At 33.8% G+C, this 26,486-nt stretch overlaps 2 protein-coding genes across 13 annotated transcripts in view; one reads left to right on the top strand and one right to left on the bottom strand.

Annotated features, from left to right (window-relative positions):
* The window catches only part of LOC108358482 (inositol hexakisphosphate and diphosphoinositol-pentakisphosphate kinase), a 200,618-nt gene extending 185,947 nt beyond the window's left edge, over positions 1 to 14,671 (top strand). For 6 of the 7 annotated variants that reach the window (XM_017609850.1, XM_017609849.1, XM_017609851.1 and 3 more), the window contains exons 16-18: positions 6,974 to 7,405; positions 12,493 to 12,719; positions 13,527 to 14,671. In XM_017609850.1, coding sequence (XP_017465339.1) covers positions 6,974 to 7,405; positions 12,493 to 12,719; positions 13,527 to 14,525 — 1,658 coding nt within the window. In that variant the 3' untranslated portion in view covers positions 14,526 to 14,671. Of the gene's footprint in view, positions 1 to 6,973; positions 7,406 to 11,276; positions 11,661 to 12,492; positions 12,720 to 13,526 lie in introns of those variants that run through there. The other variant, XM_017609853.1, reaches the window with a different exon arrangement.
* A 5,611-nt stretch (positions 14,672 to 20,282) lies between these two features.
* Positions 20,283 to 26,486, bottom strand: part of Abca3 (ATP binding cassette subfamily A member 3) — a 50,021-nt gene continuing 43,817 nt past the window's right edge. For 4 of the 6 annotated variants that reach the window (XM_017609840.1, XM_017609841.1, XM_017609843.1 and 1 more), the window contains 2 exons: positions 21,595 to 21,783; positions 21,064 to 21,115 (listed from right to left, as the gene is read on the bottom strand). In XM_017609840.1, the coding sequence (XP_017465329.1) occupies positions 21,079 to 21,115; positions 21,595 to 21,783 (226 nt within the window). In that variant the 3' untranslated portion in view covers positions 21,064 to 21,078. Of the gene's footprint in view, positions 21,784 to 26,486 lie in introns of all 6 variants that reach the window. The other 2 variants (XM_017609844.1, XM_017609842.1) reach the window with 2 other exon arrangements.

The raw sequence follows: 26,486 nt of genomic DNA, 5'->3' as shown, positions 1-26,486 counted from the left end.
GTGCATGTATGCATTATTTCGGGTTTTTCATATGCATTATTTCGGTTTTCAACCGAAACTGTGCATATATGCATTATTTCGGTTTTTTTCATATGCATTATTTCGGTTTTCAAACGAAAGAGTGCATATGCATAATTTCGGTTCTTCTAATATGCATTATTGCGGTTTTTAACCGAAACTGTGCATATATGCATTATTTCGGTTTTTTTCATATGCATTATTTCGGTTTTCAACCGAAACTGTGCATATATGCATTATTCCGGTTTTTTTCGTATGCATTATTTCGGTTTTTTTCATATGCATTATTTCGTATGCACAGTTTCCATATGCACAATTTCAGGGTGCCGAAGCAAATGAATGCAAGTGAATAGAAAACAAGGTTGCATTAATTCTTAAGTACTTAAGTGACTTAATCATATTAAACAGTTCGGTTAATATTTTTTTTGAAAGCATTTTTAACGAGAAGAAAACATGCATTTTATGCCGAACGTATTTTTTATTTTGGCATCAGCGCCACCAGCGGCTCCATTTTTGCAAATCTATGTCTTATTACGTTTCAACTAACATGCCAAATGTGAAACAAATCAGAGCATAAATACAAATCCTGTACAAAAATTTTTGTAACGTATTAAAAAGTTTTAATGCAGATCGTTAGATGTACCATTATAAAATTTAAATTTCTAGTACTGGGTTTTAATTTGACGGTTTTATTCGCGTTGAAAGCGGCTGCTCACATGTTGCACAAATTCGTTGAAAACACGACATTTTCAAGATCAAAAATCAAATTAAAATTAAAGATGGGTAAGGCTTCCTCAAGTGGGCACCGAATTTACCAACATAAATATTTTTCAATGATATTCAGGCAGCGCCAAGTTTCGTAGTCGAACAGTACACTGTGTAATTTTTGTTACAAAATTCCAAATAGTTTTTTTTAATCAACAATTGAAAATTTTTGCAATGTTTTGGAAATTTTTATTTTTCTTTGAAAGTAAATGGCCGAATGAAAAAATTTGTTGGGTGCAAATTTAAGAAACATTAAACTATACAATGAAATTATTTGTGCTACAAAAATATTTTTTTGGTNAAAAATTTGTTGGGTGCAAATTTAAGAACCATTAAACTATACAATGAAATTATTTGTGCTACAAAAATATTTTTTTGGTTTGCTTTTCAATCATTTTTTATGAAAAATTGAACTTTTAAGCAATTTCTGCGCCTCGTGGACGAGAATTTTTAACAACAACTTATGTAATAAACATTTCGGCATTTATCTATAAAAAAATGCGTGCATTTCGATATAGTTGGGTCGGAATGAATTTTTATTTGCCAGCNGGCATTTATCTATGAAAAAATGCGTGCATTTCGATATAGTTGGGTCGGAATGAATTTTTATTTGCCAGCGTGCGCGCCCGCTGGCATGCGAAATTCGAGCATGAGAAATAAAAGTGGAACGATTCAAACGTGCGTTTCTTTCTTGCGCAAGAAGTCAACACGGATTGCGCGCGATCCAGCCACGCGATTCGGGCCCGCACGCTGGCAAATAAAAATTCATTCCGACCCAACTATATCGAAATGCACGCATTTTTTTCATAGATAAATGCAGAAATGTTTATTACATAAGTTGTTGTTAAAAATTTTCGTCCGCGAGGCGCTGAAATTGCTTAAAAGTTCAATTTTTCATAAAAAATTATTGAAAGCAAACAAAAAAATATTTTGTAACACAAATAATTTCATTGCATAGTTTAATGTTTCTTAAATCTGCACCCAAAAAATTTTAAAATTTATTAAGAAAAAAACTATTTGGAATTTTGCAACAAAAATTACATAGTGTACTGTTCGAATAACTCACTCGGCGCTGCCTGAATATCATTGAAAAATATGAATGTTGGTAAATTCGGTGCCTACTTGAGGAAGCCTTGCCCAGATACCAAAAAGTACTTATTTTTCTCCCATAAATAGAGCTGTAAAAGTAACGAAAATTTCGATACCCGTATGTATTCCTTACTACTCCAATCAACACCCGTATCTTTCGTATCGTTACTTTACTCTTTACTTTTGATGTAAGCACTTGTACCTCACACGAATCATCGCAACGAATATTGCAGCGTACGGAAATGTTCATTCGTACATATGCATGCATGTACGTACCGGGGTTGTTGCGAATATTCGCTTTCGCATTCGTAACCGCGGAGCTTCCGCATTAATTTTAACATTCGCTTTCGCATTCGCAATAATCAATGCGGAGCTTTTGCGAATGCTAATGTTGTGCAAGTGCACCGATAAAGCGTATACCTATATGGCAAACAAAACGACAAATTGTAGCCAATATTTTTGCCTGTGGTCGTGGGAATATTTGTGTAACAAAACTTTATCAACTCTGATAAAAATGTCTTTAAACATATTATTTCTTTAGCTAGCCGAGCTATCAATACCTGACCTTTGACGTACATCAAAGAGAACATAGCCTTTTTACCAATTTTTTTGTGTGCTTTAAATACCTGTATTGGTTTCTTTCTTTATTATGGTTTTGTTGGATCAATCTTAAAAAAACTACTTGACAAAAAATAAGAAAATGTGTACTGTAATTCCTAACCACATTTTCGTGATTTGCTTTTGATGTTACATATATTCGTTTCAATAATTTCAAATGGGGCTCTTTAAGGAATTTATTTTTAGAAAAATTTTAAAAACAGTAATTTTGTTTACTTGTCGGGCAATATACTTTTCATAGAGACATACATTGACCAAAAACTGCGGTGGTAAAACTGCCCATTCTTTGCTATTTAAAGTCAAAGAGTAAGCTCCTTCAATACTGATTTCCAGCAGAAATGGTCAACGTCTGGCTAGAAAGAGAATCGATGCTCAAATAATAAAAAAACTATGGGTTTGACCTTTAATAAAATAAGAATAACGTAACTATCTCAGATTCAAATGCTTATAACAAAACAGGGTGCTGTTTTAAAAAAATAACAATATTCTGATCCGATTCGGCTGGCAGTTACGACTTTGAAAACAGAATTTTGTTCAACATTTTCATTCCTGGAAAATAATAATTTATTTTCCACAGCTCGCTATAAGTACACATTTTTCAAACCAGCCGCGGAATAAAGTATTAAAAATGAATTACAGAAACTGGATCCGAAAAACGCTGATGAAGTTACAGATTCCCCAAATTCTGAAATAGCCAAAGGAATGAGAATGAAGAATTCTTTTTAGAAAGCTTTATGACGATTTCGTTTCTTCGAAAAAATCTTGCCCTTCCCCGGCGCAAAGTGTGTTTGTTACACACAACCCTGTAAAAAGCGTATTTTTGCCTTCTTGTCCTTGTCTAGCTCACCCATTTCATAATATTGCTGTTTTAAACAACCATCTTATTTTCAGGGCAACCATCTTCCATGACAAAGCATCACAGGGCATGGAATGTGATTTTTGCCTTACAGTAATGTAACATTTTAAGAAACGAACACAAAATTTCCTCACCCTTTGCCTTTAATTGAGAATCGAACACAAAAAGAGACGGGCAATGAAAAGGCGACATTTTTTTTGGTAGAAACGAAATCACCATTACAAAAACCTGACACATCTGGTTTGGCTTGTAAGCGCTGTTTAAACAACGATCTCGCCATTATGCTAAATTCTAATTGTTTCTTAAAAATACTTGACATCCGCATTCGCATCCGCATCCGCGGATGTTAGCTGTTAGATATTCGCATCCGCATTCGCATCCGCGGATGTCTAAAATTCCACATTCGCAACATCCCTAGTACGTACATATACACGCTTTAACACAGCTTTTTTAGCATCGATACGAACAACAGTTTCGTTCCCGCACAATATGTTGCGTTGAANCACGCTTTAACACAGCTCTTTTAGCATCGATACGAACAACAGTTTCGTTCCCGCACAATATGTTGCGTTGAATTGATTCACGTTAATGGTGCATATACGGAACATGCGAGTAACGAGATTATTATGTGAGTAACGATTCGGTACTTCGAGTCAGGGATTGTACCCGTTACTCAGTAACGAATACATACAGTTTGCCACAGCTCTACCAATAAACCATTGGATTAATTTCTTCTGCATAAATTAAAGGAGTAAATTAATTAGTAAAAAAATATCACTTCAGACTAGCTTAAGTATTTATCTTTACCTCAAAAAAAAATCGGCTTATCTGAAGAAAATCATTTTTATATCATGCTTTAGACNCACTAGCTTAAGTATTTATCTTTACCTCAATTGGAAAAAAATCGGCTTATCTGAAGAAAATCATTTTTATATCATGCTTTAGACTTTACAGTTGTTTTAAAGGTCAAGGCGAATCTTATAGCGTTTTTTTTTTCTCGAAATAATGTTGCATTTACTCTAACCTGCTCCAAAGCTGTCAAGTTTTCGTCTTCTTTTCTCAGCATCTTAACTCGAATAACTCCAGCGTGACCATATGGTTACGCAAGCAGTAGGCATTGTATTTTTCGAAAAAATAACGTCAAACTGAACGAAATATTTTTCACTAGTATTTTTCATTTAATAACACGTCATCGAAGGTAACTAAATACGTTTTTAATTTATAATTTTCTCACACCACATACACATTCACGCCACGCCCCCTTTTTCAATAACTCCCATTTTTTCCATGAGTTTGGCGTTGAGAGATATATACTGTATACTAAGTTGCAGCACTCTACGATGAATACTTCCATACATATGTTGTGTGAAAACTTTAGTTTGTATGGGAGGTGCCACGCCCCTTGATATATCGAAATTATTCTTCTTCTATTATCATCCTTTGAGGGTCTAGAGTCGATGTCCAAAATTTCAAAAATATCGGTACAGCTGTTCTCGAGTTTTTCGATTAGAAAAAAAACGGCTTTCAAAATATATATCCGTATAGATGGCAAATTAAAAATATTTTTTTATTAAATGTTTCCTATGGAAAAATATTTATGAATAGTTTTTTTAAATAATTGCAGGCATTTGAAATTAATTTCAAGTATTTTCAAAAAAAGTGGAAGCATTCAAACGTGAAATTTTTTTTTCTTTCATTTTTCAACATAAATAAATAAAAAACCAGGGCTGTTTTAAAAAATCGCCACGGACAGATCGACACGAAATTTAATCATCTTTTATTTAAAAAAAAAATAAATTTGAAATCGGTTCATATTTGGACTCTCAAAATTGATTTGTCCACAGCAACCTTTTTTGCCCCACTCTGCGGCGCTAGAAGGACTGTATGAGTGTAATTTTTAACCGGGTTCAAATAAAAGGAGGAGGTTATCAGTTCGTCGAAATATTTTTTTTTTATGTCTAACTTTTACGAATATCTTTGGACCACATTCTTTTTTTATCGGAAAGGTGATTTCATACTATTTTGGTTTAGATTCGATCATGGGATCATGAAGAAATTAACGGAACTCCTAAATTTTTAAATTAGAATTGAGCCGGTTGTGTTTTTGTGTTATTCGTTTTAATTTTTCTTTAAATATCTTTAGTTTCATGATCCTGAAGAGATAGTTTTATTTTCTTCTAATAAAAATAATAGTTAAAAAAAGACAGTCAAGTAATTTCAAGTCGCCGAGTATATTTCTAAAATGACGTATTGGCACAACTTCTAGTGCTTTTGTGCCGTGAGAATCACTTCAATCACTAGCACACTACTTTTACTGTTACTGTATGTAAACTGTGTACTTCCAAGTAGATCTAGTAAGATATTTAGTTTTTGTATTGCAAAATTCTGAACAAATAATANAACCTGGCCTCAAGTAATTTCAAGTCGCCGAGTATATTTCTAAAATGACGTATTGGCACAACTTCTAGTGCATTTGTGCCGTGAGAATCACTTCAATCACTAGCACACTACTTTTACTGTTACTGTATGTAAACTGTGTACTTCCAAGTAGATCTAGTAAGATATTTAGTTTTTGTATTGCAAAATTCTGAACAAATAATAGGTATACATTTTCTAACCCAATTTTCTTTTTATTGTATTTATCTCATCGATTCGCCACGGAACNTCAAAATATATATCCGTATAGATGGCAAATTAAAAATATTTTTTTATTAAATGTTTCCTATGGAAAAATATTTATGAATAGTTTTTTTAAATAATTGCAGGCATTTGAAATTAATTTCAAGTATTTTCAAAAAAAGTGGAAGCATTCAAACGTGAAATTTTTTTTTCTTTCATTTTTCAACATAAATAAATAAAAAACCAGGGCTGTTTTAAAAAATCGCCACGGACAGATCGACACGAAATTTAATCATCTTTTATTTAAAAAAAAAATAAATTTGAAATCGGTTCATATTTGGACTCTCAAAATTGATTTGTCCACAGCAACCTTTTTTGCCCCACTCTGCGGCGCTAGAAGGACTGTATGAGTGTAATTTTTAACCGGGTTCAAATAAAAGGAGGAGGTTATCAGTTCGTCGAAATATTTTTTTTTTATGTCTAACTTTTACGAATATCTTTGGACCACATTCTTTTTTTATCGGAAAGGTGATTTCATACTATTTTGGTTTAGATTCGATCATGGGATCATGAAGAAATTAACGGAACTCCTAAATTTTTAAATTAGAATTGAGCCGGTTGTGTTTTTGTGTTATTCGTTTTAATTTTTCTTTAAATATCTTTAGTTTCATGATCCTGAAGAGATAGTTTTATTTTCTTCTAATAAAAATAATAGTTAAAAAAAGACAGTCAAAACCTGGCCTCAAGTAATTTCAAGTCGCCGAGTATATTTCTAAAATGACGTATTGGCACAACTTCTAGTGCATTTGTGCCGTGAGAATCACTTCAATCACTAGCACACTACTTTTACTGTTACTGTATGTAAACTGTGTACTTCCAAGTAGATCTAGTAAGATATTTAGTTTTTGTATTGCAAAATTCTGAACAAATAATAGGTATACATTTTCTAACCCAATTTTCTTTTTATTGTATTTATCTCATCGATTCGCCACGGAACTTGGCACATAGTGCTTGAAGGTTTCGGCGGTGTACCACCAATTCGACCATTGGAGACGCTACACAATGCACTTTCGCTAAAGCAGCTTGATCAATTTCTACATAAAATGACTACTTCGCCACTATTCAAGACGCCAGCATCATCGCCGCCAAAACATCCATCAACACCCCAACAGAACATAGTACAAGGTGCATTGCAGTCAATGTACTCGTTGGATGCGATTACAAGTTTTATGTCCGGTGAAAGTGACAGCGAGTGTCATTGCCAGGAAATGGCGGACGGACAAGGGCAACCGATCCTAGAGTCAACTTTGAGAAACGCAGTGTGTTTGCATCAACCACCACCATCAGCCGCAGCATTGATAAATGCCCCACAGGAGACGGTGGCATCAGCAGCTCCAAGCAATGCAAATGCGCCACAATCAGCTCAACCAAATGTGGGAAGTAAGTCCGAGGGATTATAGTTATCGAAATATTTTAATTGCGATTGCTGTAGTGAGCTTATTTTATTGGTGTTGTTGAAAGCTCTTTACACTTTTGCTATTCGCAAAACACCACAAAAAGATTTGTATGCAAAATTATAATTTTAAATTAAACGATCTACATACTTAAAGCTCAGTTAGTCTAGACTTAATTTCCGTAACTTAACTTAACTTAATATTTTGGCCAACCTGTTATATGAGAAACTGTGTTTGCGGTTAGTTAAAACTTAACTTACTGTAAGAAACTTAAGAACCTGTAGATTTTAGGTTCCTTAGTTACGGTCTTACGGAAATTGAGAGCGGTGAGAGAATCAGGCTTGCCAGACTCTCGTTTTTGTATTTCTTAAAAATAAATGAAAGCAAACATTTTTGTTTGCATGATTTTTTTTTGATGTGGCATTTTATTCGGCGAACTGTTATACAGCTGAAAGAGAAAATACAAAAACAAAATATTTCCGCTCTTGGCTTAAGTTGACGTGTAGAGTAATCATTGATGATTTCTTACGGTAAGTTAATTTGAGTTAAGTCTAGACTAACTGAGCTTTTACATATGTACATATCTTTTCTGTAACTTTAAGTAATTTTTCAATATGTATTTATAGATTCATTTACATGTACATACATACATATATTTTGTGTATTCTTTGAGTCTACATATTGTTATGCGAACACAAAAACATTCTCTTGAAGCATGATTCAATAACAAAAGGTTTGCTCAGAAAACAGTTTTCTCGCTCCCTCTTGACAAAATAGGCTCCTTTAGTGTGTGGGTGCGTGTGTGTGTGCAACCTTTTGTAAGGGAGTTAAGGGAGTGTCAAAACTCTTAATGTCACTAGTGAGCAAACCTTTAATTAATCAATCATGCTTTTGAAGCACAGCGTTTTCTATTTTTTTTTATAATTTTGCTTGAATGTAATTAGCACTTCCAAGTTATATTTATATATTTTCCTCTCGTAATTTCAACATATTTTGATATAAAAAACAATTACGCTTCCACATAGATTTTCCACGACTACAACTTTTTGTGTGTATGAAATTATTGTATGTAAAGTAAATCGTAAATAGACAAGCCTCTGTGGAGGATTTAACATGCAGTTAAACATTATTTTGTACTGTCGACAAATTTAGCTTAAATATTGCCTCAGTTTTTATTCGGACTGAAAAATACAGGTGGACATCTTACTTTATAAGAAAGTTTAAAACAGCTTTAGTCAAAAAGCGGATGTAATTACCCCATCACTTTGAAAGCGTCAGAAAAATGTGCCCTTGACACACTAAAACCCGCTTTTAAAGTGCTATATTCTTTTGTATGGAGTCTAGTATGCATATATTTTTGTGGAACTACCACTGCGTATGAAGTAAAATCCTCCTAAATTTTGCATTTTGTATACCACGCCAAGAAGAAATATAGGCTAATAAAGAAACGGCAACAATACCATTAGGTTCTCAAATCATACTTTCAATACGCAAACATATATATACATATACAGGGGACAATAAATAACATGTACTAACGTTTTCTATCATAAATTTTTTAAACGGAAACAATTCATAAAAAAACTATAAATGACAGTAACATGGATATTTATTAGCAACATATACTACGTTTATACGTAAGCTATTTGCAAATAAAAATAATTTGCAAATACCTAACTCACTGTTTATTCGATGGTGAAAAATTCTTTTTCAATATTGCCTTATTATAAAAAGGCAATAAGATGATCATCGAAAAATTAACCTAAGAATGGCGGCGTCTTGCGCTTATTTGCAAATAGTACCACTAATCAATACTTATTTACGTGATTTAGTTATTTGCAAATAAAAAATTAACTCAGCGTTTATACGGCAAATTTTACCATTTTGCAAATTGTTATTTGCAAATATTACGTGCGTATAAACGTAGTAATAGTCAGCCAGTTTCAAAGTGGCCCTCCTTGGCGGCGATACAGAAATACAAACGTGGTTTAAAATTTTCGACGATGGGCCGCAGGTTTTCTGAAGACAATTGGTCCCATTCCCGGCGCAGCAATGGCTTCAGTGCCTCCAAATTGTTGCGGCGCTTAGCACATGCTTTGGCCTCTAAAATCGACCACAACCTGTAGTCCATTGGGTTAAGATCCGGCGTGTGGCTATTCCACAGACGAGATGAAGTCTGGAAAATGGGTTCTGCACCAGTTCTGTGTGATTCTTGATGATATTGAGATGCTTGGTCGTGTTGACTGAGCGGTTTTGTCCTCTTCTGGAACGGTCGCCTTCAAACGAACAATTTTACATTGACGCTTTCCTTGACGATATCGGCAACTACCACATACATGTTAGTAGTAAAGCACGAAAGACGCCGAACGTTCTAGACGGCATGGAAATTTAAGGTGACTACATCCGAAACAATTGAAATTTCGTTTTAGTGCGCGATATTTAAGAAGACCGATCATAGTCTACATACATATGGGTGTTTCCATACAGCCGTACGCGACATTCGTACGCTTATGGAGTAACGTAAATCTATCAAAAATAGAAGTTACAGAAAAAAGAGATTACGGTTATGTTGCAACCAAAGGGTACTATGTTTGAGAAAAAAATAAGCAGTCTCGAAACTTTGGTGTGGAAAATATCCGTTCAAAACCAGGTGATAACGTACGCGACAAAAAAAGAAGTAGTTTTAAGGCACATATACATATATGCGAAAGTCTGCGAATCATGAGAGTTTTTCTTTTCTTTAAAAATTCCTAAACTAAGCTAAATAATGTACCTTTACAATCCTTCCATTTTTTGATAGAAATTATCTCTGGTTAGTTTTTATTAAAAAAAATTATAATAACGTACGCGACATAACGTACGCGACAGATTTTTCCCCCATACAATATTTTTACTAGTAACACATACTGAATTAAATTTTTTCAGTTCTTCTCTCCACCGTTTCGCGTTTTCAAAACCTTTTTCCGCCATCGGAATACGAAACTTAAAGTTATAAAGCCGTTTGAATTCATTAGCTTGCATTTTCGGTTTACATTTTCATGGAAACACGCATACATGCGAAAGTCTGCGAATCATGGGAGTTTTTCTTTTCTTTAAAAATTCCTAAACTAAGCTAAATAATGTACCTTTACAATCCTTTCATATTTTAAGAGAAATTATCTCTGGCTAGTTTTATATAAAAAAAAAAACAATAACGTACGCGACATAACGTACGCGACAATTTTTCTCGTAAGTAATAAAATGTATTTATTGAGAACTCTTCTCGCCACCGTTTCATTGTTTTACAACTATTCTAAATAATTTAAATGGAAAATTTGCAATTAACATTGGTTTTGATGTATTTGATTGAAATTTTCGTACTTACAATAACGTATGCGACAAACTTTAAAGGGTAATAAAATATATTTTTACTTCGGTTGGAAAGAAAATTTTACTGTATATCTTTAACTAGAAGAATTCTCGCTTAAGAATTGTAATCTGCATTACCTGCGACTGCCAATATACAAATGACATAGACAAACAATGTTTTTGCATAACGTACGCGACATTAGAATACTATCAGAAGCAAATCAAAAAATTACCGTTATTCGAGCTCTAACTTCTCCTTTTTCTCATTTTTATAGTTAGTTGTTATTGCAAATTAGATTTTAAGATGTAATTGTAATGTTTCAAATCTCTTAATTTAGTTAATAGGAAAGAGAAAATAGTTCATTTCATTAGAGAAAACTGAGTCGAAGAGACATTCAGTTTTACTCTTCCATTTTTGAGTTTTAAAATTCCAATAAGCTGAAATACTTCTATAATATAAAAATTCGAGTATTTTTCTCTTATTAATTCGTCTTAAAAACCCTTTTCAGTTGTTTTTATTTTTTCAGTCCTGGTTGACATTTTCATGGAAACACCCATATGCATATTACATGGTTCATTGTATGTGTCTGTATTTATTTTGGATGAGCACTTAGTTGTGACAAAGATATTGACCAAACGTGTGTCGTCTTTACAATTACTTACAATCTCAATCGTGTGACAGTTTAAAAGGCCTGGCATTGTTTAACTGCTATCCGTATGAGGTTTTTGCGACGTTTCATATCCAAATCCGAAGCACGGATCCACAACAACACACTCGAGGGCAAGCAGCAATCGCAACAGCATGGTTTTCGAAATGAATCAGTAATGAAGAAGTTAGATGTGAATGTGTTGGATAACAAGGTTATGGTGAATGTGTATTTTTTTTTGGGATGCACGGGGCATAACCCACACCGATTACTTTTAAAAGNAAGGGCAAGCAGCAATCGCAACAGCATGGTTTTCGAAATGAATCAGTAATGAAGAAGTTAGATGTGAATCTGTTGGATAACAAGGTTATGGTGAATGTGTTTTTTTTTTGGGATGCACGGGGCATAACCCACACCGATTACTTTTAAAAGGGAAAAACGACTTTTTATCACCGCAAAAATATTCTAGCGTTTTGAGGGATGTATTTTATGTTTTTTGTAAACAAAAATTTCCAGGTTTTCTCTATAAGACAGCACTGTTAAACACGTTTTTTGTACATAGTACGGAATGCTTTCTTTCTGCATATATGTATGTATTTAGCGACTTTGCTCGAATGCATTTTCAGTTGCAAGTACAAAAGCCAATGAAAAAATTTCATTAAAAACACTAACTAATATTGTAAAATAAATGAATGGTACAACCTCAAAAAATCATTGCAAGTCTGGAGCCAGCAATCGAGTGTCGCCAGCAGTACTGAACCCTCATCCCCAGCCATTTCGGAAAGTTATTCGCATGAAATACCCAGTGCCGATTTGTCGATTAGTGTAACCAGCGCTGAGGGGTCAGTATGAATTTATGAGTATACATAAATACAAATATCGATGTCTAAATGTTGAAGCTCACGCTATGCTTTCTTGAATTTCTATAATTTTTCTTCATATTCATATTTTGTTCTTTTAATTATTTTGAAAAAATGTAATTATTTGAACCGGCTGAATTGTAAAAAAATTTGCACTTTTTGTAAAAAATAAATGGTAAAATAAAAAACAAAAAGTAGCGTTAACATAATGCCCGTAGCAGAGGAGCTTGCCAGATTTTTTCCACAACTCGAGGACGAAGATTTGAATGCGGTATCCGTGTACACTCCTATGAATGCAGACGCTTTGGACATAGATGCTGATGGCGTATTTACCTTTGGAGGCGGCAGTAGTCGTGGTGATGTGAGCGCTTGCCTTACACCGGTCAGCTTTGGTATGGACATAAGCATGATTGCGAACAAAGGATCGATGACACTTTCCGTTGATGTGAGTAAACCCAAACTTTATCCAATTGAATCCATTTCCTTTAGAAAAACCATTAAATTTTAAGCTCTAAACGGTTCTTCGTTTTTTACCAGTACGCTCCCATTCAGTTCAATACCCAGTATATAATTTCAGGAGCCAAAAGCCCTTCCAAAAGGTCTTGCTGAGAGTCAAGACCCTTCCATTCCGCACTACTTTCTGCTTTCTTTTTTGTGTGGAGTGGCACACATTGAAAGGCTTCTGCTTTGGCTACCCATAGAAGAGCTTCCAGAAGGACTTTTGTAGGACTTACTTCAGAGGCCTTTTTAGGAGTTCGGCTATAGTTACTTCTCTAATTCATAAAAAACATACTTCTTTACGGTGTTTATTAAAGGTTCATATCAAATAGGTTTTATGGAAACAAAAAATGCATATTGAAATCGATCTGTATTGCTAAATAATATAAAGTAAATTGTAATTAGAAACGCCATTTTTTTAACGCTTCATGGGCAAGCCTTTTAGAATGGCTTCACTTCAGAAGGCCTACCTTAATTACATATCTTATGGGCATCTAAGGCTTTCATTAAATAGTTAATAAAAAGGGCTTATATGTATTCCATACCTCTTAAATACAGTTGTTTCAAAAAATACGTTCTTACATGTATTAGGATCAACCTCTGACAATAGATTTGCAAAGCTATAAGCTTTCAATTTAAATGCGAGGTGAAGTCACTGCATGCACAATTAATCCATCGTAGAATCCTTTAACTGATTTATTAACTTTATAAATTAGTTTTGAATTTCCTTCTTTTATCTTATTCTCAAACTTAGGGCTTCGAAGATGAAGATGAAACTACGCTCTCAGCCGCTACAACGCCATCTTTACCGATGGATGATCCCAAACTTGAAGCATGCTATTGTTGCCCTACTCATGCCGAAATGGCTGAACCCCCCGATGTCGAGGATACAGTTGGTGCACTCCCGAAATCACTTGAAATATCAGTTACGAAAATTATAAGTTCTTCGCCAGAATCAAATTTATTTGGTGAGCCCACATCTTTGCCACCACTTCCGCTCTGTGGCGATTTCACCCAGCGTCGTGGTGCGCGCAAAGCAACAGATCCCATTTCTCCAAAAATTAAGAAACAAATAAGTCTCTTCGAGGGCGGCGACTATGAACGCCAAAAGGAGTACTCCAATTTACATGCATCCATTAACATCCCCTCTGCTTCCATCCTAAAACAGGATGCTCGTTTGCGCAAGTTTGAAACTCTTACACAATCCACTTCTAATTCGAATTTCCCATTTGCAAGTAATACACTTAAACGAATGCCACACAATGCTTCAGAATTGGACGATGTCAGTCACACACAGTCTTGCATCAATCTAAAAAGTTCGGTGTGTGAGGGCTCGCCTTCTGCGTCGGTCACAGGATCAGCACTGCATAAAGCAGCACCGATTTCCATTGTCTCGCAGCCCACTCCTGGTGTTACAACAACAGCGGCGGCGGCAGCTCGCAGTTCTACTGTTGGTTTAGATCATGGTGCTAGTGGTCTACCTCGCCCTGGTGCTTTGATTGTTAAGGAACGTTTCATAGAGCCACCGAAACGGATTCCGCGAGACTTCCATAACAAAACGCAATCCATGGATGCTGAATTTTTGTTCAACGAATTTCTTTTAGTTCCAGCGCGTTCGCCAACTCATGTACCTCTGTCTCCCGATAGCGGCAGCCATACAAGTAGTGCAAGTACGTCTCCGTCATCGCGCCCAAATTCGCGATTTATGACGGCCAAGATATTGGATGATGTGGCCACATTTCAGCGTAAGTAAGTAACATTGGCCTCAAGTAGATATTTAACTATTACTTAATGTTTTACTTGGAATTTCGTAAATGTGAAACCAAACATGTATGTAACTCAAATCACTAAAGAAATATGTACCTTCCAACTTTTATTAAAAATAAAATGTTTATTTTTTCTTATGCATACAGATAAACTATATAAATTACTTGAAAGCTAATAAAGTTTAATAAGTTATATTTGCGAACTTCACGAGGAGCACTTTTGATTAAAAAAAATTTGTGACTATCGAGGTAAGTAAATAACTGTGAATGGAAGGTTGTAGCGTTTAAAAAGATGCTCGAAGACTTCACATCTTCCTATAAATTCGAAGACAATCTCGGAATATTTAGAGGGGGACTAAAGTGTCTCTTTATAAAAAAAAAAAATAAAATATAAAATTGGAACAAGTTAAAGTAAAGCTATTCTGCTCTTAGACCATTAAGGGCCGGTTGTTCAATGCCTGATTAGCAAAAATCGGAGGTAGAACCTCCGGTTAAATANTAAAATATAAAATTGGAACAAGTTAAAGTAAAGCTATTCTGCTCTTAGACCATTAAGGGCCGGGTGTTCAATGCCTGATTAGCAAAAATCGGAGGTAGAACCTCCGGTTAAATACAACGACTGATTTATCGATCACATGTTATATGCATGATGTCGAAATCGTCGATAATGATGTTTAACCGGCAAGTAGTGATAACCAGACATTGAACAACCGGCCCTAAGTCTGGTACTTGGGGTCGAAATGATTCTCTAACGGATAAAAAGTACCGTCTTGTTCAGAAAATTATACTAATTAAAATAACGAAATGTCCTAAGGAAATTATAATTTTTTTGATATTTGTAAGTACCAGAATAAGAAGGGATAGACACATGAACATGTATACTTATATGATCAGAATATCGAGCTGCCGGCCAGTCTGTATGTCTGTATAATGTATTAATCATTTGTCGGACCTGTAAAATCGAACCCCTATAACATATAGCTCCCACAGAACCGATTGTTTAGATGTGAGATTTTTCGTCATAACTCTTTTCACTCATTTTCAACAGAATACTTACTACCCTGCCCACCTTTAGTTCATAGGCTTCACATTTTTAATGCATAAAATCTTGAAGCAGAAATATTTCAAAGTGTATGAACTAAAAGTGGACAGGGGTACAGTGAAAATGACAAAGATCGGGTCACTATAACATATAGCTCCCATACAACTGATTGTTCGGTTATGAGATTTTCCTCCATTTATGCAGCTAGGAACACGCAATTTCGCACTATTTTTTCGGGTTACTATAATCTGTTCTGGTTGTTCAGATATAGAAACATGAAATTTCAAACTTTTCACTCATTACTAGGGATGTGAGATTAATCAAATAATCGAACAGGTGATTAATCGAAAGCCGATAAATTAATTAATCAAAGAATAATAATTTTTGATTAATCGAAATGATTAATTTTCCGATTAATTACATACTGATTAATCAGAATCTAATTAATTTGATTAATCGCAAACTGATTAAACATAACCTGATTAACCTGGAATCTGATAATTGCTGTTACATATGTATGTATACAAAAATTAGAAAATAATTTATACATACAGTGCCGGACAAAAGTATTGGCACAGAGAATTTTTCGCATTATATGCAGAGTTTTTTATTCTAATTTATTTTCAACATTTTTTAATAAAAATAAAATTGCCAAAAACCAACGCGCTTTTTTAACACCTTCAAGCTTGCACTTTGTCGTACTAAAATTAGATGGGCTATAAAACCGCAAACTTAGTTTTTTTTTTAATCTGAATAGAAAGTTTCAAATTTATTGAATTTTCCTTTTATTATTATCGAAAATAAATTAGAATAAAAAATTTTACAGATATATTGCCAGTACTTTTGTCCGGCACTGTATTTATATACATATGTACGTATACATATACATACACTGCCGGAACAAAGTATTGGCACAGCAAATTTTTCACAATATATGCAACAATTTTCATTCTAATATTTTTCCGCTAAATTCGTATAAAAATATGGTTCATTCTACAACAAAAAACATAAAAAAATAATTCCTAAACTTTGTGCAAAACTCGCGAAAATTCAGCAAATTTTAATCAAAACTTTCAACTTTTCAATCAGATTTTTTAGAATTTTTTGAGTATGCAGTTTAGGAATTATATTTGTATGTTTTTTTTTGTTGAATGAACCATATTTTTATACAAAATTGGCGGAAAAATATTAGAATAAAAATTGTTGCATATATTGTGAAAAATTTGCTGTGCCACTACTTTGTTCCGGCAGTGTATGTATTTTTCATTTTAATGAGCTACATACATATGTACATATTTACGTTGTTTGTACTAAATAGTACGTACTTGTTTGGCATTTTATATTTATTAATGTGCATACGAACTAGGGATGTTTCGAATGTTATATTTTTCACATTCGCGATTGCGAACGCGATTGTTAGGAATAACATTAAAAAAGCTATGATATACTTAAGTCATCGTTTTTATTACTTAAATATTTTGTAAATTATTAGAACATTGAACGAGTGCTTAACCTATACAGTGCTTAACCTATACAGTGCTCAATGGTCTGGCGACTATCATCTGCTGACCAAAAGTCGAGAAGTAACGAAATTGATTTGAAACTTAGTGTTTGGGGGTTTTTGAGGTCGATGATTTCGAATATAATGTCAGATTTTCGAAATTCAAAAAGGCGGATCCAGTATGGCGACCAAGTTTTATAACTTTTTCCTTTTCAGCATAAACTCATATAAATTGAGAGTTTTCGAGGGCACTGATTTCGAATCTGATAGCAGAATTTTTAAATTCAAAATGGCGGATCCAATATGGCTACCAAATTTTATATTTTTTTTTTTTACCAAAGACATATGTAAGGGGGGTTTTCGAATTCTATGATTTAAAATCTGAGGTCCGATTTTTTTAAATAAAATGGCGGATCCAATATGGCGATATCGGAAAAAATTTTAGTTTAAAAAATTTGTTTAGTTTTTGCTATATATTTTTTTCTAATCACAGCTGCTTATATTTGTATTTATTTGAAAGGACACTAGCACAACAAGTATTTACTAATATTAGGCTAGATATAAAGTTGAAAAAATAATGTAACGTACAAGTTTAAACAAAAAAAAAATTCAGAAATTCATTTTTCACCTACGTACTTGCATATCATTAATGCTATTTCCTTGATTTATTTGTTATAATTTTCTGAAAATTAAGAAAATTTTCGACAAGTCAAGAAACATCGGCAGGCGACTAACAGTTGAAAAACGGAAAGAAGAAAGACAGACTAGCTTAAACGCAGTATCTGACGGGCCACGGCTGTTTTAGAGAATATCTGAACAAGTGCGGACACGATAACGGGACAGAGTGTTCTTTCTGCGGTAGTAGCGGTGAAAACGTGCAACACATTTTCTTTTTCTGCTCGAAGTATGACGCCGACAGAGCTAGAAAAACTTATAAACGCCAGAAAACATTGCGCGCCAAGCGTGGTCCGCTATATTCCTTCAGGAACTGATAATAGAAGACTGAACGAGAGGTAGCCCAGAAAGGCGTATGTGAAGAGCCAATTGGCAAAGCTACGACGTAATACCTAACCAGCAAGGCCAAACACAAGCTTCAGACGTAGGAATTAAGGGTTTAGTACGTAGGCGCGCTGTCTCGCAAGTCCTGAATTATGCGATAACATAGTCTGGGCAAAGAACGTAGATAACAAGAAGGGACAACTCGTTATAATTGTAGCGAAAGTGCGCAACTGGGGCGTGCCTTCTCTTTTGCCCTAGTGCGTTTTTTGATTGGATGAAAAGAAAAGGCACGCCCCTGTTGCGCACTTTCGCCACAATTATAACGGGTTGTCCCTTCTTGTTATCTACGTTCTCTGGTCTGGGCATGGTCCCGAATGAGGTGTACCCTTAGCGGACAGGATGACGAATCGTGCATAACATCTTTGAAAGATTCCCCCTCCGTTGAAAAAAAAAAACAAAAGATTGGCATCAACAAAGCGTACAAACGAGTAAGACGTAGCCTTAAGATTTTTATCTAGGCTCTAGTGGCGCTGCTTTATGTCTTTAGTACATATATTGCAAAACTATGCAAAAATGTTACATGGCATTCATTATTTTAACTTTTTTTGTATTTTCCTACGCCAGTACAAGTTATCTGATGGCTCAAACGCTTTCGAATCACTTTCAATTTTCGAGTAACTTTGGCAATCAAATTCGGATTACGTAGTGGTACATATCCGTAAACCGAATATGGAAATCCGAAAATTGATTATTTCAATTCGATTCCGGAATAGGTAGTATGGAATATCTGTTTTCGGACGAAAATTCTTTCGAATCGGATTACATAGTAACCGCCCTGGATCTTTCGCTCTTTAGTGAAACAGCTCCCCAAGCCTATAGTTTACCATATTCTGTGTCGACGTCCGGAACTGTAGTCGAAGCGATTCAAATACCTGGGGTCACGCTTTTTCCTCAGCGTGACGCAGATAGCGGAGGTGAAACTCTTGGAGCTCCTTGACCTCCTAACCTAACCCAATCAAAACCAAATAAAGACTGAAATACTCTGGTCGGCATAAAAACGGTTCGGCAATTTTACCAACTGATTCATATCTAAAGCGATCTCCTGAATCCTTATATGAGCTACCTTTTCCGCTCTCACATTTAAGGTATTACCTTTCACATTGTATTGCTCCGACAACCATCAATCTCTCAACCTTCTTATTCTTGTTTGGCGCTGTAACCGCATAGCGATTTTGGCCGAGTTCAATAAAGCACGCAAGTCGTTTCTCTTTTGTGCCATTTGACGTTAATTGGTAATGCTAAGTGCACCCAACCATCTACCCTTAAATTTCACATTTCTAGAAAATTCTAAAAGAAANTTACCTTTCACATTGTATTGCTCCGACAACCATCAATCGCTCAACCTTCTTATTCTTGTTTGGCGCTGTAACCGCATAGCGATTTTGGCCGAGTTCAATAAAGCACGCAAGTCGTTTCTCTTTTGTGCCATTTGACGTTAATTGGTAATGCTAAGTGCACCCAACCATCTACCCTTAAATTTCACATTTCTAGAAAATTCTAAAAGAAAATCGACAAGTCTAATGCAAGAATTTCAAAATTATAATTTTTATTAAAATAAAAAAATCAAATACATACATACATGGTTCCATCTGTGGCTTAAGTTGTTGCATAAACTTTGTTTGCAATTACGTTACGTAAATATACATTCATACATACATTTCATCGTTAAATAGAAATATCAATGACTGACCTTATGTACATTGTAAAGAGATTAATAAAAATAGTTAATATTTGTGTTAAATTATGGTGTTTATGTTGTACATTTAAAGCTAAGTATAAGCATTTGCTACTAATGAATACTTTTTTCAGAATTCATTAACAAGTTTCAGAAAAATCCATTCGCTTAAGAATAAAAATTAACAAAATACATTTGGTAAATAGTAAAATAGTACCAAAACTATAATACTTTTAGAGTAGAAACTAAAGTCGTTCGCATTTCTTGATGGGCAATTTGTAAGTAAATTTCATGAATTAATTTCACAGCTAAATAATAATTTTAGAACTAGCTTGCATTTAAGTAAGAAAAGTGTTTTCGCTTATTAAATTTTTATATTAAGTAGTATACGTACATACAAGTATATGTATATATCTATGTGCATATGTATGTATGTACTGCACGCAAATTGAAAGCAATTNTCGCTTATTAAATTTTTATATTAAGTAGTATACGTACATATATGTAAATATCTATGTGCATATGTATGTATGTACTGCACGCAAATTGAAAGCAATTCAATCGATTTGAACTCGCTTTTGTTAACATTTATTTGCAAATATACATGTAAATACGAGTATAACATTTATCTATGTAAAAGCTCGTTTTCGTCAAAAAGACTTGTTTGAGACTTTTGTTTTCATTAATGCACACGTAAGCAAAAATAAGTACATATGTATGCATTTTAATTAGAGTACCATTTATTTTGTAAAGTATGTATATACATATGTATGCCAGTATATAATAGTGCATATATTTGTATATACATACATAGGCACGTTTAGTTGTTCTTCCACTTAATAAATAAGTTTTGCACTTTAGCGCTTGCTAAGTTTATTCGTGTTCCATATCTGTCCACATTTCACCCTTCAGCAATCTTTCGGCCTGAATTGCAAACAACCTCCCCCCCAGATATACTACATATTGACATACCTGCTACATAAATTAATATTTCCTTCACATCTACTACACTTTGCTATACATTTGTGCAATCACTGCATATGTATGTATACATAAACATATATGTATACATATGTATGTGGTATATATGCATATGCAAATATGTATACATACTTGTGCGTACTAGGATTATTTTTAAACTGAATCTCCTTTGTTTTTCGATTGCGCTGTCGTTATTTCATACAGCTCCTGGTCCAATGACTGCTGCTGGTACTGATGGTGGTTGTCCCGTTTTGATCCCGACATGCAATTCGGCATTAATTGTCACTTCGGACAGCAGCTGCAGCGTTTCTTCTTAATGCTTTATTTTTAAATTGATGTTTAAGAAGAATGAAAATTCTTATTACCATAATTTACTCATAAACGCAATATGAACGTAACTAGGCATGCAAATACATATGGATATGTGTGTAATTGGATAGGTAAGTTTGTGTAGATATGTATGTATTTATATGAATTTATTTTATACAAACGTATATAAGTACATATGTATGTATGTATGACAGTAAGAACGTAAGTATTTACAAGTATTCATGCAATCTCATTCAGCTGTTATTAGAGTGGTTAGTATTTTTTTGCCATGGATTTTCCTACGAAAACTTTTTTCGATTTCGTACATTACATATAGGTTTGCCAATTTAATGCCAATGTAAGCTCTACAGACTATATGTAGATATTAGTCAAAATTAATAATTTTAAGTGCGGAATCTGTGGTTGTGTTCAATTACAATAGACAAATTCACAATTTAGAGCTATACAATTAGAAAATCTGTTGCTCACTTAAGCGTGCGTGGATCTTCACGTTGGTACTTCGCGAATTCCAAGAATATCTCCTCCAAAGTTGTCTGGCTGATAGAGTAGTCTTCGATATTCAAATTATCGCGATTCTTTTCCATTAATCCAAATATACTAGACCATTTAATACTCGATAGTGGAATGTAGAATGTGAGAATTCCCTGGTACTCCTCCCTATTATGAAATAAACTTGTTTATAGTATGCGTATTTAAAAAACAATGAAATAATTGATAACGGTTGGAAATTGTAACGCGAACCTCACGAAGAAGCTCGAGCTCTCCATGTGCTATGGGTACGGTGACCATCCGTTCTGTTTTTTGCAGGACCGTACTGTTATTTAAAAGTCTGTCCTGCGTAGTTTTTCAAAACAGAAAGCCCCCAAAATGTACTGATTTTTTCCAAGTGTCCTGCCTTTGTCCCGCATTTTCTTCGATATTTTAAAATTAACTTTTCCTAATCGAAACAAAAGCAGTGTCGAAACTAATTGATAACTACATAAGGGTAAGCAAAACCACCAGAACCAGAAGGTTCAACCAGTCAATGCGTTCTAAAGTTACGGACAATTGATGACGAGAAAATGAAGGCCAAATATATCAATAGCACTGTTCTACAAATTTTGTGGTAATCGCTTAAGAAAAAAAAATGTTTTCCAAGCCAATTTTCTTTTCAAACAAGCGTTTTCGTAATTTAACCTACAGTTACTTTGCCGATTTCGATGAAAATTATTAGTGTTACAAGCGACCAAAATCGAAAAAAGTGAAATGTAGATGTTACGGATCACAGTCTGCATAAATTATATACTTTTGCAAAGGGCCCATCAATACCTTACCAACTGTAGGTCATTTCATGAGATATTGACGAATAACTGAAAACAGTACAAAAAATATGTTTTTCGAACAAATATCGAAAACACTTTTGGAACCATGGGTATTTTTTTCGTGTCCAGCGACCCACGTTTGCCTAAAAAATTTACTTTACAGAGGTTAATATTTCGTGTAAAGTAATATGTAATATGCCTTATTATAATTTTGTAAATATTCACTACAAAAGGGTTAATACCAATGAAGCAAATTTAAAATTGGATTAATAATTAACAAATATACACTCCTCGTTATTTGAATAGAGCACCTTACAGTCCTTAGTAGTTACAGTTTTCCTTTTGTTTGTTTGATATTCCTTAATTTTTTATAAAAATATAGCATAGTTTACGTCTAAACCCGATTTTAAATTTTTTGAAAATTAAAAAAAAAAACAAAGGTTCGACATTTTTTTTTGACGGTGCTGCGCTTTTTCTTCCATATAAAAATGTTGTCAAGCATACTTTGTATGGAAGAAAATCCAAAAAAGGGTGCGCTATTCAAATGACGAGGAATGTATATATGTATGTATACGCAATTATATGTAGGTAAATTTTTTGAAAAATTGGCCTGCATTTTCAAAATATATTTGTGGTCACCGTAGCTATGGGTGATGGTTTCCGATTATGGAAATAACTAAAACTGTCGAGATACTTACGGTAAATATTGTAAAGGGTTACTCATTTTCTATTTGTGGAAGAGAAGGGAAAACACTGAATATTTGGATTTCGAGGAAGTTTTAATTGATAATAACGTTGGAGCTATGCCAATATAAGCGAAACAATATCATTCAAATGTTCTCTACGGGACCGTTTGCAGGACCTAAGCCTTTTAAGGTAATTTTAAAAAACGTTCTCACGAGATTCAGCAGAAACTCGGTCATAACACATGATGCAATAATGAAAGGTGTTATACGTTGGCAACTTCTCGCTCTAATCCGCCATCTTGAACTACCTTAGGATAAACTGTGTTGTTTCTTTGCTAATTTCACTGAACATTTCCCAAAATATTAGAAAAAATTCTAAACAAGCTACATTGATTCAATTTTCGTTGTTCGTTTTGTTCTTATTCGCTGACATTTGTTTTCTAACTGCGTGAAATTTGGTAAAGGTACTGGCCCAATGCAGGCTTGCTTTGCTAGCTTCGCTTTGAGAACTGTCAAAACTTATTTGAAATATACTAAAACGTATGATGGCTGGCCAAATGACAGCTTTTCTTCACTTGCTTTAAGCGCCTCAAAGTTTGAAATAAGCAAATGTTTTATTTGAAAGCGTTTTGCAGGCTTTTGACAAAAAGGTATGTTCCCGTTCTAAATGAATTCTTACGAACTGCTGCACACTTTTATGGGCCAAAATTTGCTTACGTAATTAAAAAAATATATATATAATATAAGTAATTCAAAGTATAATAAAAATGATTTTATGTTTCCGTATTTAAATTTATGTAAAAATCGCTGGCTGAAAGTTGCTAAGTCCATTTCTACAAATTTTACAGGAACTTTGAATACAACATTTTGCGTGTTTAAAGCAAAGCAAAACTCCATACGAATCAGAAGGATTCGATCTATATTAAAAGATTTCGTATATTTTGGCCTTATTGGATTTCTGAGGCCTCTTTCGGACTTAGAAAATTTACTTTTCATTGAATATAAACGAGAAAAAATAAAACAAGTACTTTAGTCCTTAATTTCTCTTGCTTCCTTTATCAAAATATGAGGTTTGACAAAATGTGGACTTAGCAACTTTTCACACAAAGCTAGCGATATTTGTGATGTCAAACTACTGGTCAGTCGTCTCTTGAAAAATTTTACTTTTTTTTGTTTTTAATAAATGTAAATTTAGTTACTACTAGTCAGTCGTCTCTTGAAAAATTTTACTTTTTTTTGTTTTTAATAAATGTAAATTTAGTTATGTATGTATAGTTATTATCATTCCTTTGAAATGCAAAAATTAATTCGCATTAATTTAAAAATAAATCTGAAAATATTGTTTTGTATTACTTTTTTTTTTAATTTTCTGGAATTTTGCGGAAAAATTATTCTTAGTGTAAGGGAACAGACCTTAATTTTTTAACTACATAGCTGATAGCTTTGACAGCGTTCCAAGCCAGCATTTGGCCAAACGAGTTTTTGAAGTAAATCGAAGCAAATTTAAGTAAGCAAGGCGTGCAAAGCAAGCCGGCATTGGGCCAGCGCCTTAAGTATTGTAATAAAACCGAATTATTTAATTATAATGTTGTTTTATAGTGTTGCGTCCCTGTTGCGCCTTTGCATTAGTGTGTGCGTTGTGCTTTAGACACGTTGAAGTAAGTTGAAACCAGGTTTTTGTTTGTTAAAAACCTAAAAAGCCATTTTTTCGCAGATTGTTTGTATGCTTCTGCTGTGCTGCGTTCCCTCTTCAACCGTGTATTAGATTGCTGCGTTCCTGTTAATATACACACCGTCGTTTAAAGTACAAAACCGCGTAACTGACATTTGCTGCTAAAAATTGGACTTGCTCACACAAGTTCTTGGCTTAATCCTTATCCATTCTTCCTGAAATATACTAGCCAAAAATGCGATTGCTTTTAAAAAAAAAGATAACCATTTTGAAATATGAGTGTTTTTACTCTCTAGAAAATAATTTATGCAACCTCGCATACGTGGGTTTGCATTATCTTGATAAGCGGGTTTGCATTTTATTGATACACGGTTTTGTACTTTAAACGACGATATGTAGATGTATGTACATAAATATATATCACATATATTGACTTAGATATGTATAGACAATTAATGATGTGTACATAATTTTTTTTATGTTGAAACTAGATATGTATATAGTATGTTATCATTATTATTTAGTTCAAAAAAGTTCTATCTCAAATGAAAATACTTTGAAAATGTGCTGAGATAGGGCTTTTTTGGAGCGCCAGCTCAGATAGGGTGTTTTTGAACCGAGTTCTGAGATAGGGCATTTTTCAATCAAATTCTAAAATTGGGCGTTTTCCGGCCAAATTTTTAAAATAGGGCGTTGAAAAGTTTTCTGATATCGAGTGTTTTCAACCTGGCTGCCGAGATAGATCGATATTCCACTCAGCCATCGATATATAGTCGCGTTTTTCGGTATATGGAAGACGATTAAACACGATTTGTTTTTATATCGATTCTAAAAAATCAACGGTAATTTTTAGCCACTTCAAACTTGCATATAATAAGACTAAAATTGAAGGACCTATAAAACTGAGTGGTCAAAAAAATTCTAACACTTCTGAGAAAAAAGTGTGAATTTTGGGTGAAAATTTGTTGTATTTTTTGTAGTTTTTTTACGAAGTTTTAAAATTGGGTTTATATGGGGTTTGTTAGAAATTGAGCTTTATTTTTATTGCAAATTCTTAGAAATAAATTAACATGAGAGGAAAATAATATCACTTTGAAATGGGGTTGCTATTGATATGACCGATACTGTATGTATATAATAAATTTTGTACAATTAAAAATCAAAGTGGATTTACTAAAATGAACACAACGTATTAATTATAAATTCTGAAATATATTGTTAATTTCAAAAACAAATAAATAAAACATTAAAAAGCTTGCTGTATGACTCGAACTTGGATGTACGTGAACTTGGGTAATGTATAATTGTTTATATGATTCCTCAAAGTATCCCTTATATAACACTGTGGAACACAAAAAAACCTTAGTGCGAATATATCAATTTTGATAGCTGTTGGCCATACCAATGATGCCTCATTCTCAGATTTACTAGATCAATTCGTGTTCTCCGAGAAAAAAAATTTCACGATCCAAAAATCTTAAAAATCTTTTTTCTCCAAATTTTGAACATTTATCGTTTTTGGCCTATATTTTGTGGCAAATACCATACAAAGCAAATATAGGCCAAACAACGAAGAATTTTCAAAATTTTGAGAATAGAACTTGGCCGCTATACTCAGATTTTTGAATCGTGAAATTTTTTTTCTCGAGAACACGAATTGATCTAATAAAACTGAGTATGAGGCATTATTGGTATGGTCAA

The sequence above is a fragment of the Rhagoletis zephyria genome, unplaced genomic scaffold, assembly GCF_001687245.7.
Source record: "Rhagoletis zephyria isolate East Lansing unplaced genomic scaffold, Rhagoletis_zephyria_1.1 Rzeph_scaffold_00259, whole genome shotgun sequence".
NCBI classification, from domain to species: domain Eukaryota; kingdom Metazoa; phylum Arthropoda; class Insecta; order Diptera; family Tephritidae; genus Rhagoletis; species Rhagoletis zephyria.
This window is presented reverse-complemented; position numbering and strand designations above follow the sequence as displayed.